The sequence below is a fragment of the Fukomys damarensis genome, unplaced genomic scaffold (assembly GCF_012274545.1).
Source record: "Fukomys damarensis isolate Sample0158 unplaced genomic scaffold, DMR_v1.0_HiC HiC_scaffold_28, whole genome shotgun sequence".
NCBI classification, from domain to species: domain Eukaryota; kingdom Metazoa; phylum Chordata; class Mammalia; order Rodentia; family Bathyergidae; genus Fukomys; species Fukomys damarensis.
Window position 1 is genome coordinate 37,407,583 of NW_022900940.1, and position 13,748 is coordinate 37,421,330.

The following is a 13,748-nucleotide window of genomic DNA, read 5'->3' on the forward strand; positions in this document are numbered from 1 at the left end:
CCCCTCCATTTTGAAAGAGAGTTTTGCTGGATACATCAGTCTAGGTTGGAGGTTGTTCTCTTTTAGTACTTGAAATATCTCATTCCAGGCTCTCCTTGCCCCAAGGGTTTGTGTTGAAAAGTCTGCTTTGATTCTGATGGGCTTTCCTTTGTATGTGATTTGTTTCTTTTCTCTTACTGCTTGTAGTATTTTGCTCTTCTGTTGGGTTTCTGGGGTCTTGATTATTATATCTCTAGGTGTAGATTTTTTTTTTTAATTGTGGCTAGTTGGGGTCCTATATGCCTCAGTTATCCGAATGTCAAATTCTTCCCCCTCTCTTTGGGAAGTTTTCTGTCATTAATCTGGAACTCTTAAATTATGTTTTAACAGTTATTTAGTAAGTTAACATAAAATTTTTATGTGATAATTTTTAAATTTTATGTATTTCCTAGCAAGACAGAAATTGTTTCTGTTTTATTATTTTACTCCCAATAGTTTCTGTTGTGTCTACAACATAGCAGATGTTGAAATAAATATTTTTCAGTGAATCAGTGCATCTTAGTTTATAAACCAAAGCCCAGTAGACATCTATTTTTACATTATTTATTCATTCTTTCAACAAATATGTGTGTTAGGCACTATCCTAGCTACTAGGTCCAAAGCAGTCAGAACAGAATGGACACAAGGAAATCTGCCTGCATAGGACTTAAATTCTGATAATAATGTTTTAACATATTGATAATGTTTTTCAGCATATACATCTAAAATAATTTTTCTCATGGTAGTGGGAACTTCAGGAGGTCCCAGTAAATAGCACTCATTTTCTATATCTGAATTCTTACCAGTTAATAAACAGGAAAAAGTATACATGTAGGACATGCTAATTCTAACCGCAATTGTTGATATCGGTTTGGTTGGAAGGTGAAGCTTACATCTGTGAACAAATAGGTTGCATATTATTAAAACCCAGAATTAAGATTTACCCACATAAAGGAATACAGGAAAACTCAGTTCCCTGCAAGAAGCTCACTTCTAAGAGAGAGAAGGTAGAAGCTGAACCAAGCCTATCTCATTAATTTTTCCCAAATTTACCCTCTCTTCTCAGCAAGTTAAGTACAAGGATGGAGAAAAATCAGGAGTGTTTTATTAGTTGAGGTTTCTCCACATGGAAGAAAAAACTATTAGGGAAAAATCATCTCCCTTCCCTCATCCCCACATATACCATTTATCATATTTGCCTATTTGAGCTAGAAAAAGAATGATATTAAAGGCAGAATAAGGGAAGTCCGATCCTTCTGCTTAGCAGTGTGCCCCTACTTCTGCACAATAATTTCATTTACAACTTTGGAAGAAAGAGACATTTTGTAGTTTTAGCTAGAGAGATTAGTAAAGTGGAGAAGGCATTATAGTGTTTGGTTCCCCATCCAGAGTTTGAACCTTTGCAATTAAAGAAACAGAGAATTACAAGGGAGCTCAGGGTTCAGATGGCTCAAGTAAAAAAGATGCTGTGTAGCCAGATGTAGTGGCACATGCCTGTAATCCCAGCATTCAGAAGGCTAAGGCAGGAACTGAGTTCACGGCCAGCTTGATCTACATAGTGAACCCCTATCTCAAAACAAAACAAAAAATGGTGCTATGTTGGAGAGGAAGTACTCTGTGTTATATTGAACAAATGATGTTGGTTACCCAACTGTTGGGATCTGAGTGACATACAAAGTTCCCATATATGGGAATTTTATGATAAACAGTGGAAATAGGTAAGGCTTCACCAGGCAGCTTCTTGGTAGTAAAAACAAATAGAAGCTGGGGCAAGGTAAGAGAAAGGGTGTAAATGCCCTGTGACACCATTTCTTGGTGTACCTTAGATCATCTGAGGGCTTGTATAGACACACCTTGCTGGGCCTTACTCCCGGAGTTTCTAATTCAAGAAGCCTGAAGTGGGGCCTTAAAAGTTAAGTTCTAATTCTCAGGTGAAACTGATGCTGCTGATCCTGGAATCATACTTGGAAAATCTTTGTCTTAGGATTTCTGTGGGTGGCTGGTTTCTAGACATATAACAATCGCCTTTGGAGGTTTCCAGGATAGCTGGGTTGCTCTTGATAATTTGTGACAGTTAGGCCTTCAGTAATTTGAACTATCATCATTTGTCCATCGAAAAGCAAATATGATCTCTGTGGTCACAGGTTGTTGATATCTTGGGTATTTCAATTATCTGGCAGTGATAATAGTTGTCAATTTATCTGTCTGTCTCCTATACTCAGTTATATCTTCCGAAAAACAGAGATACATTTCTGTGTCTCTATTCATTAAATAAATAGTCACAAAATACCTACTACATACAAGGAACTCTTCTAGGAATTGGTAATATGGCACTAAACACATAAACATAAAAAACATATTAAAAATCTCTGTCTTCATGGGATTTTAAAAATCTCTGTCTTCGTGGGATTTACATTCTGGTTGAAGGAAACCCACAGAAGGCAAACTCAGCCATAACCCCCAAAACCCAAGGGGACTTTTTTTTGGTACATTTTAGGTATACAGTATGTTGACATTCATCGTTAGTGATTTGTACCTTTACATAATATATCTTGATTCTTATTTTTCCCCATTCCCCTACCCTCCTTCAACTTCTCCATCCCTCCCTATTTACAAACACTTTGTTTCCATTTTTTCCTTTGCTCATATTAATTCCATTCCCTTCTTTCCTTTCCCCTACTCCTGCTATGTCCCCTTCCCCTTTGCCCCTTTTCTTCCTATTTCGCATTATCTATTATAACTTTTAGTCCTTATTTACACTTTCAGTTTCTCACACCAGAGAAACTATTTGGTATTTACACATGTGTATCCTACTTATTTCACTTCAGAGTATGGCCTCAATGTGCATCCATTCAGCTATAAATGCCTCTAATAATTTCTCATTCTTTATGGCTGAGTAGTACTCCATTTTATTGAAAAAAAAAAGTTTTCTTTTTTCAGTCTCCAATTGATGGGCACCTGGGCTGTTTTAGCTATTACAAACTGTGACACTATATATCGCTGTGGTATGATCCTTTTAATTCTTTTGGGAAGATACCCAGCAGGGGAATCGCTGGGATTTTTGCATCTATGTTCATTGGTGAGATTGGCCTATAGTTCTCTTTTTTTGGTTGGATCTTTCTCTGCTTTTGGGATCAAGGTGATGCTTACTTCCAGGAGTGAATTTGGGAGTATTGCTTCCCTTTCAATTTCATTGAAGAGTTTAAACAGTTCTCTACATGTCTTGTGGAATTCATCAGTGAAGCATCACGGCCTGGGCTTTTCTTAGTTGGTTAATTTTTTAATTACATTTTTAATTTTGTTGATTGACATTGGTTGATTAGAATTTTTAGGTCTTCTTCATTCAATTTTGGTAATTCATACGTATCTAAGAATCTGTTCTTTTCTTTTGTTTTCCATCTTATTGGCACATAGATTCTTGAATTAGGTATTGGTGATCCTCTGGATTTCTGCTGGATCCATTGTAATTTCACCATTTTCATTCCTAATTGTGTGGATTTGGGTCTTTTCTTTTTTTTTTTTTTTTTTTCCTATGGTTGGCTAAGGGTTTGTCAATTTTGTTTATTCTTTAGAAGAACCAACTCTTTGCTTCGTTGATTTTTTTGTGTGTGTGTATCATTCTCTTAGTCTCCATTGCATTGATTTCTGCTATGATCTTTACAGTTTCCTCTCTTGTATGAGCTTTGGGTTTGTCCTGCTCTCCTTTTTCTAGAAGTTTGAGATTTGGCACCAGGTTGTTTATTTGAGCTCACTCTGTTTTCCTAAAATAACTATTCACTGCTATGAATTTCCCTCTTAAGACTGCTTTCATTGTGTTCCATAAATTCCAGTGTCATATTGACATTATCATTTAATTGTAGAAACTGTCTGATTTCTTCTTTAATTTTCTATGTGACTCCATTGGTTATTCAGAAATGTGTTGTTCAGTTTCCATGTGCTTATAAAATTCTTGTAGTTTTTTTGCCGTTGACCTCCATTTTCATCACACTATGGTCTGATAATATACAGGAGATGACTTCAATTCCTTTGCACAACTTACTTAAACATGTTCTAAGAGCAAGCATGTGGTCTATTTTGGAGAATGACCCATGTGTAGCCAAATGTGTATTCTGATTTTGTGGGGTGGAACACTCTCTAAACATCTGTTCATTTGTTCAAGAGTTTGATTGAGTTCTGGTGTTTTGTTGTTTATTTTCTGTCTAGTGGATAGATTTGTGACAGTGGGGTATTGAGGTCCTCCACTACTATTGTATTAGTGCTTATTTGATTTTTCATGTCAGTTAGTATTTGTTTTATATAGTTAGGTGCACTAATGTTTGGTGCATATATATTTATGATTATCATCTCTTCTTCTTGGATTGTTCCCTTTACAAGGATGTACTATCCTTCTTTGTCTTTCTTAATCAGTATTGGTTTGAAATCCACTTGATCTGCAAAGAGGATAGCTACTCCTGCTTTCTTTTGAGTGCCTGTCATATGGAGTATTGTTTTCCACCTTTAACTTTCAGTCTGTGAGTTTCTTTTTTAATTAAGTATGTTTCTTATATGCAGCATATTGTTGGATCTTGCTTCTTGACCCATTCTGCCAGTCTATTTCTTTTGATTAGTGAATTGAGACCATTAGCATTGATGGTTATAATTGATACGTATTGACTTATCCTTGTCATGACTTTTTCTTTTTGATGGATTCTCCCCCTTTGCATTTAATTTCTTGTGCCTGATGGATTCATCCTGCTGGGCTTCTTGGGGTTGTGATCCTCATTGTCTTTTCCTAGGGTATTTAAAAATTTTTGGAGGGCTGGTTTGGCATTCATGAAGTTCCTAAGGTGCTCCCTGTCATGAAAGTATCTTATTTCTCCATCAATTTTGAAAGATAGTTTGGCAGGGTATATCAATCTGAGTTGGAGGTTGTTTTCCTTTAGGGCTTGAAATATTTTGCTCCAGGCTCTTCTTGCCTTGAGAGTTTGTGTTGAGAAGTCTGCTGTGATTCTGATTGGCTTTCCTTTGTGTGTAATTTGTTTCTTTTCTGTAACTGCTTGTAGCATTTTGTTCTTCTTTTGGGTTTCTGAAGTCTTAACTATTATATGTCTAGGTGTAGAATTTTTTTTTTTTATCTTAGCTAGCTGAAGTCCTCTATGCCTCACTTACCTGTATGTCAAGTTCTTTTCCTCTACTTGAGAAGTTTTCTGCCATTACTTCTGTGAAGTTTTTTTTTTAAATGTCATTTGCACTCTCTCCTGTTTCTTCATTGACTCTTATGAGTCTTATGTTATTCTTCTTTGCATCATCTAGCAGCTGCTGGATTGATTTCTCATGATCCCTTACTATTTTAAAGAAATTTTTCTTTCCTGGTCATTAATTGCAATTCTATCTTCTGTATCTGAAATTTTATCTTCATATTGGCTCATTCTGCTGCATAAACTTTCAGTTTTTAATCTGGAAATTATTTGTCTCTGTTTTAGGAATGCAATATTTTGTTTCCTTTGTTTGGATTCCATCATGTTCCTCAGCTCCTCTATATTTTTTTATCTGTGTGTGCTCTAGATTTATTAATCATGTCTTGCACTATGGACAAAATCTCTGTTGTTATCTGAGAAATTATTTCTGATTTCATTTTTTCCGATCCTCTTTTGTTGCCAGTTCAGGGAATCCAGGTGGTTGAGTACCAGATTGTTCCATCTCATTGCCCTTTGGGGTTGAGGTGATCTGGAAGTCTGGTTATGAGACTTGTTTACATTTCTTCTCATTTCAACAGATGCAGCCTGCTGTGCCTTTGTTGAGGTGACTTTTAGCTCACCCCATCGTCTTCAATTCTCAGCAAACCATTGAGAGGCCTTTTCTCTGCTGCTCACCCCTGGGTTCAGAATGGTGGCCTTCTAGATCCCTGTGTTGCCCTGTTGTTCAGAGTGGGTTCTGGCTGGGGCCTGTGCACACTTGGGATGGTATCTTGGCATGCCTCTGGCTGGGCCTGCCTTGCTAGGTAGCTGTTGTCTGGGAGGGCCTTTGCTGAGGGCTGTGTACCCTAGACCCTGGTGTCTGAGCAGGTTTCTGGCTGGGGTCTACATGAACTTACCAATGGTATGGGGCAGCCCTTTGGCTGTTGATTGTGCACCTGTGCAGCTCTTTTCCAGGCAGGCCTTTCGCTAGGCATGTGGGTCCAAGCTTCTCAGGTCAGGGTGGGCCGCTGGCCCGGACCTGCCCACAACCATGCTGCTCTGGTCCCTGCTGGCTTCTCACTGGGATCTGAATACACTTACCAATACCCTGGAGAACTTTTTAAAGCTACAGATGTTACTGCCCTACTTGTAAGATTCTGAAGTAGGGACTGAAGAACTAGTATAAGTATAACACATCTCAGACTATGACCAGGAAGAATTTATCCCTGGGATGCAAAGATGCTTCAACTTATAAAAATCAGTTGATTCATACATAATAACAAGTAAATCACATCTATTTCAATAGATGCAGAAAAGGGCTGGGCATCATGGCACATGCCTGTTATCCCAACACATGGGAGGCTGAAGTAGAAAAATCATGAGTTTGAGGCCATCTTAGGCTACATTGTGAGTTCAGGATCAGCCTGGACTACATAGCAAGATCTTATCTCAAGAAAGATTCTAGATATAGAAAAAAATTGACACGATTTAATATTTATAGCTGGACATGGTGGTGCACACTTATAATCCCAGCACCATGGGAGCCTGAGGCAGGAAAATCAAAAATTCCAGCCCAGCCTGGGCAATGTAGTGACTTAGCAAGACCTTGTCTCAAAATAGAACAATCTTTAAAAAGGGCTAAGGACGTAGCTTAGTGCAAAGGCTCTGGGTTCTATCCCCAGTACTGCTAAATAAAAAAATAAAATTCATTATAAAAAGCTCTCCAAAATAAGGAATAAAAGAAAATTATCTCTAGCCAGGCATGGTAGTGCATGTCTATAATCTCAGCACTCCAGAGGCTGAGGATGGAGGGTTGCTGTGAGTTCAAAGCCAGCCTGGACTACAAAGTGAGTTCAAGGCTACTCTGGGCTACATAGACCCTATCTCAAAAACCAAAAGAGGAAAAAATTATCTCAACATTTAAAAGGCCATATATGAAAAATTCATAGGTAATATCATGGTTAAAAAGTAAAAAAACTGAAAGCTTTTCCTCTAGCATAGGGAACCAGCAAGGTTGCCTACTCCTGTCACTCAACAACTAGGCAAGAGAAAGAAACAAAAGGAATCCAAATCACAACAGGAAAAGTTTTCATATATTTAGAAAACTAAAAATTCCATAAAAGAACTACTATAACCAAACAACAAGTTCAGTAAAGTTGCAGGATACAAAACCAACCTACAAGCATCAGTTGTATTTTATACACCAATAACAGACTATCTGAAAAAGAAATTAGGAAAACAGTCCAATTTAAAATAGTACCAAATGAATAAAATACTTAGGAATAAACTTAACTAAGAAGATGAAAGATTTGTACACAGAAAATTACAAAACGTTGATTAAAAAAAAAACTAAAGAAGATACAAACATGGAAAACACACCTGTGATAGTTAACTGTGGTGTCAACTTGAATAAGAAATACCTGTCTGATTAGTTTAGCAGTTTTGGATGTGTCTGGATGATGGACTTACAGAAGAGAGAAGACCTGCCCTGCGTGTATGTAGGCTGGATGGAATAAAAAGGTAAAGAAGAAGGAAGTCTCACTTCTGCTTCTCCTGAAGTCCTGTCTTCACTATCACCTTTGGACATCCATCTCCTGGCTTCCACCACATTCCAGCCTTCCAGTTCAAACTCTTCAGCTTCCTGAGGCAGATCACATTGGACTCTGCAGTGAGCTTCAAGTCTATGACCCTTGACTGGAGCCTCCAGCTCTCATCATACAGACTCCTCTTTTATACTCTTCCCTACCTGACTCTGCAGGCAGTCATTGTAAGCCTACCTTGTAAATCCTTAAATATTTTTAGCTGGCAAGGTGGTGCACATTTGTAACCCCAGTATTGGGAGGCTGAAGCAGGAGGATTGCTGTGAGTTTGAGGCCAGCCTGGGCTACATAGTGAGTCCAAGGCCAGCCTAAACTACAGAGTGAGACCCTGCCTCAAAAAAAAATCCATATATATTTTATATTAAATCTGTTCCTCTAGTGAACCCTAACTCATGTTCAAGGGTTAGACGATTTAATATTGTTAAAATGTCCTAACTTGCCAAACTTAGCTATAGACTCAGTGCAATCTCTATCAAAATCCCAGTGATATTTTCCACAGAAATAGAAAAATAATTCTGTAATTCATATGAAACCACAAGAGACCCAAAATAGCCATATTATTAGGAAAAAAAACTGGAGACAACATACCTCCTAATTTCAAAATGTGCTACAAAGCTGCAATAATTGAAACCGTGTGATACTGGCATAAACACCAATGACATAGAACTTGAAGCTCAGAAATCAACTCACACATCAATGAATCTTTGACACTGGTGTCAAGATTATACAGTGGAGAAAGAATGGCCTCTTCATCAAATGGTGTTGGGGAACCTATTTCCTATGTGAAAGGATAGAATTAGACCCTTATACCCTACACAAAAATCAAGTGAAAATAGATTAAACATCTAAATGTAAGGCCTGAAACTATAGTTCTAGAAGGAAATATAGAATGAAAGCTTCATGACATTGCTCTTGACAATAATTTCATGGAAAATGACACTAAAAACAGACAACAAAAGCAAAAATTGGTAAGTGGAACTAAATCACACTACAAAGCTTTGGAACAGCAAAGGGAACAATCAATAGAGTGAACGGCAACTTATGAAAGGGGAAAGAATATCTGAAAATCATATATTAGATAAGGGGTTAATTTCTAAAATATACAGGGAGCTCAAGCTGAATAAAAAATAATAATGTGATTTTAAAATAGACTAAAGACTTGAATGGATATTTCTCAAAAAAAGACATTTAAATGGCCTACACAAGTTTTAAAAGGTGCTTGTTATGGTTTGGATAAAAACTGTCCCCAAGAATACTCAAGTGTCCAGAGGTGGGGCTCTTGAAAGATGATTAGATGATGGGGTGTGATGCTGAGTTTATAGCTGAATCGGCTCTGTGGATCTGGAGCGTGGTTGGGGAAGTAGGTCACTGGGGACGTGCCTTTGAAGGGTGTGTCTTTTCCCAAGATTTTCCCTCTGAGTCTGCTTCTTCACTGCTGTAAGTTGAAAAGATTTCCTCTGCCATACTCTTCCATTATGTTTCTGCCTCGGAGTCAGCTGACCATAGATTAAAACCTCTGAAAACTGTGAGACAAGACAACTCTTTTCTCCTTCAAGTATTTTGTCTCAGCAATTGAAATGTGACTAATTAACCATGATTAACACAAGTCTCCGTGAGATACATCATACTTTCTAGAATGGCTACTATAAAAAACAGACCAACGTTGAGTTGGTGAGGATGTGAAGAAATTGGAACACTTATAGAGTATCACAGTAATGTACAATGGGTACAGCCACTAAGGAAAAACAGTATGGAGATTGTCAAAAAATTAAAAATATTACTATATGATCTAACAACCCCACCTATGGATATTTACCCTCAAAAATTGCAATCAGGACTCCAAAGAGCTTTTAGTACTCCATTGTTCATTGCAGCACAATAACCAAGATATGGAAACAAGTTAAATGCCCATTGATGGATGAATGGATAAAGAACTTGGGGTATGGGTCAGGGATTTAGCTCAGTGGTTCTGCCATCTGCCTTGCAAGTGCATGGTCCCAAGTTCAATCCCCATTGAAATGTACCAATAAACTCAATTAAAGCTGGAAAAAAAAAGAAACGTGTGTGTGTGTGTGTGTAATGGTTTCTAAAATAGCCAAATTTATATAATCAGAAGGTGTAATTGTGGTTGCTAGAAGCTGTAGGAAAAGGAAATGGAAAGTTACATACCAATGGGCATAAAGAATCAATTGTGTAACATGAAGAAGTTCTAGAGATCAACTATAAAACATTGTCCGTAGAGTTAACAGTACAATAGTGTACACTTAAAAATGTGCTAAAAGGGTAGACTTCATGTTAAATGTTTTACCATAATAAAGTAAAATCATTTCAAAATCAGATCAAAAAATTTAAAAAGAACTAGTATAAGTAATCAAATAACAAAAGAAAGTGACATATTTGACTATGTTAAAAACCTCTGCTCTCAACAGCCATGACAGTATTATGAAATATGGAAGGACCAAGAAGTGTGAAGAAAAGGAACATACATTTACTGAGCATCAGCACTGTGATGTCTTGTGTCTAGATGTCCCCTAAAAGGGTCATAGGTGGGGCTTTTCAGAGGTGGCTGGATCTAGAGTGTGTGATGTTGGGATGAAGGGTGTGTGGTTACTAAATTAGCCCACTGATTTGTTTGGCATAGCTCTGGGAGTGGATAATGGAAAGGTTCTCCGTGGGTGTGAGTGCTATCTGGCCAAATGAGAAAAGTAAGACAAGCAGGTCGTTTAAATATATGAGCCTCACAATAACACTGTAAGTATTATCACACTCCTATTTTTAAAGTACTGTATGAATCTGCATGTCTTAGTTACTCTCTTGTTACTGGGACAAAATACCTGACACCCAAGAGTTTGAGGTTAGCCGAGGCAACAGAGTGAGACTTTGTCTCAAAATAATAATAATTAAATCTAAATTAAAACAAATAAATTACTACTGCATCACATAAAAGTATCTGGATTTGGAGCTATGTTTGAAGTAGCCTAACTTAAAATACAAATCGTATTATATTTGAAATTTATCTGGAGGGACCTTAAAGAGATGGGCAGCCATCCTCCAGAACACTGACACAGGTCTAGTTAAAGGCCGTGTGACATCTATATTAAACATATGAAGATATTATAGGTAGATCAAATAAACAATGATTTTGAAATGATCTCTAAATGAAAAGTAATAAAATCAGGAATTACTTAGTGGCTTTTTTTTTTTTTTTTTTGAGACAGGGTCTCACTTTTGTAGTTCAGATCTGGCCTTGAATTGACTTTGTAACCCCAGCTGGCCTCGAACTCTCAGCAATCCTCCTGCTGTCTCATGAATGCTGAGATCATAGGCATATGCCATCACACCCAGCTGTATATTGAAATGTATTCATATCCTAATGACTAATCATTCTCCTTGTAGTCTCAGGCATATGCCAACAAGTGTATAGGACGTTTGAGTAATGAATTTATAAATATCTATGAATACCAAGGTATTACTAGCCTATACTTTGGTAAAATGGTAGTATTGCATTTTAATAAAGCTTAATATTATTGTGGCTTGTCTACCTTTAGAGATTTAAATAGTTATTAGATGCTTTTTTCAGTAAATATTGCTTTAGAAGTTTGCAAAGACATATAGTCATAGAATCTTGTAATGAAAAACATCATCTATTCCTCTCATTTTACTAACGGAAATCTCATCAGAATTTTTTCTAATTTTTACATTAAAGGCATGGGAGAAATTGCTGTTTGGAGTTTGTTTTTTTCATGCCCTTGTACAAGAGAGAAAAAAATTTGGTCCTCTTGGTTGGAATATCCCATACGGATTTAATGAATCTGATTTACGCATCAGTATCTGGCAACTACAGGTAAAATTGGGGGAAAAAACTAACATTTATGAAGGATCACTATTTACCAAGCCTAGGCAAATCCTTTTGTTAGAGTAAGTGATTCATTTCTTCCAACACCCCCAATAGGTGGGTAGATAGTTGTAATAACTATGGATGATAAAGCTCCATCTGAATTCTTTCTGCTGCAAGTAACAGGAAACCGGACTTGGACTGGCTATGCAATAATGAAACAAAAAAAAAAAAGAGATGCAGGTGCAGAGAAAGGACAAGTTCAGGAGTTGGTTGATTCAGCACCTGTGCTGTCAAGGACCTTAGTACTTTCTGTCGTTTTGTGGTGCCTTCCTCAGTGTTGGCCTTATATAGTTCCTATCTTCTACTCTCCCCCTCCACTCTGTCAGCTCTGTAATTTGGATCTGTCAGTCAACAGAGAAGGCTGGCTACTTTAAGCAGAAAAGTGATTTATTGAAAAGGTATTGGGTAGATCTCAGAATCACCAAGATAGCTAGAGAACCTTGCTCAAAGGAAAGGTATCCAAAGTCATACCCACATTTACTCCACATCCTGTTAGAGCAGCATCTCTACCCTCACTGAATATTAGAAACAGTATCCTGAATATCTGTCTCACAAACTTGGTTCACTCCAGACCTTCTGATGTTTTGACCATAGCCAAAGAGTTTTTGCTCCGTTTCTTTGTATCCTGTAAGTTAGACTAGGGTGGATGCATCTGAGTAGCCAAACTCAGGTCACAGGCAGAGGGTTTCACTGTAAAAGGAGCTTGGAAAACTGATTGCCTGGTTTTTCACACAACCCCAGAATAGGATATTTCTGTGTTCCTCTTCTGTTCTGAAAAACTTTTATGAAATACAATCTCATGAAGGTAAAAAGAAAGTGGTGATAAAGCCATACTAAGTGCTATTATGTTGTGATCAGGTAAGTTTTTCTAAGACTATAAGTTTTTGTTATTGTTGTTGTTATGGTGGTGGTGGTGGTGGTGGTTTTTGTTTTTGTTTTTTGGCAGTGCTGGAAATTGAACCCAGGGGCCTTGCATATGTCAGGCAAGCATTTTAGCCTTAAGCTACATCCCCAGCCCAATATCCATAATTTCTATAAAAACAATCTTGCAATGTTTAAATGAAGTTTGGTTTTAAATACGATTAAACATTTATAATCTGTGGACTCAAGGTGAAGCTACAGGTAGAGTATTTGCCTAGCATGTGTGAAGCCCTGAGTTTGGTCCCTAGCACAGAGAGAGAAGGAGATGGAAGGAAGAAAAGGAGGGAGGGAGGGAAGGAGTTATTGATATTGTATCAACTCTGAAAAATAAAAACAGAAATCTTAAGTGGAATGAGTCTGTTAACTTGAACATTCTTACAAAAAATATTGAAATCGGGCCAGGGATGATAACTAGTACCGAAAAAGAAAAAAAAAAGTTGAGATTGGTGCTTATGGAATTGTAATCGTATGATGAAATAACACTGACTTTATTTCTTTTAATTTTGTATTTTATTAGTACATGTTTGCAGTTTATAATCATCTTGGGAAGTAGTTACATGTACATACAACAGCTTGTTTATTTATTTTTGATTATTTCTTACTTATTTTCGGTACTGGGGATTGAACTCGAGTCCTTGTGCCTGCCAGGCAGGCAGTGGAACCACTGAGCTAAATCCCTGGCCAAGCTTGTTTATTTATTAATCCCCTTCCCACCTCCTCCAATTTCCCTATTCCATTTTTCATTCTTGTTGATATTATTAATCTTAGCTCATGCTATGGCATATGATGTTTTTATTAATTGAAGTTTTTAGGTTCCTGTACATGGAATTTTCTATTTATTCCTCCTTCCTTTCTATAAAAGCATTAATCCCCCCAAAAAATGACCTTCCCTCTTTCTCAGTCCCCCTCTCGTATCTCTTGACAGCTCTTCCTCATGAAAACATGGGAGTTTCTAACCCAGACTAGACCTTAACTTATAATGGCTGTGGAGAATTTAGAAAAATGTTTTCTCAATTTTTATACCATTTCTGCTTTAATTTAGGCACTATTCGTTAAATTTTAGGAATAAAAGAACTCAATCAGTAACATACTATCTCAATACACATACTACCTAAAATTTCGGTACATTGGATAAAGGATAAGATCTAGAACTGG

At 37.2% G+C, this 13,748-nt stretch overlaps 1 protein-coding gene across 1 annotated transcript in view; it reads left to right on the forward strand.

The window, feature by feature from the left end:
* The window catches only part of Dnah12 (dynein axonemal heavy chain 12), a 245,694-nt gene that overhangs the window by 190,389 nt on the left and 41,557 nt on the right, over positions 1 to 13,748 (forward strand). The window contains exon 67 of the mRNA XM_010612737.3: positions 11,481 to 11,618. Within this exon, the coding sequence (XP_010611039.1) occupies positions 11,481 to 11,618 (138 nt within the window). The remainder of the gene's footprint in view (positions 1 to 11,480; positions 11,619 to 13,748) is intronic.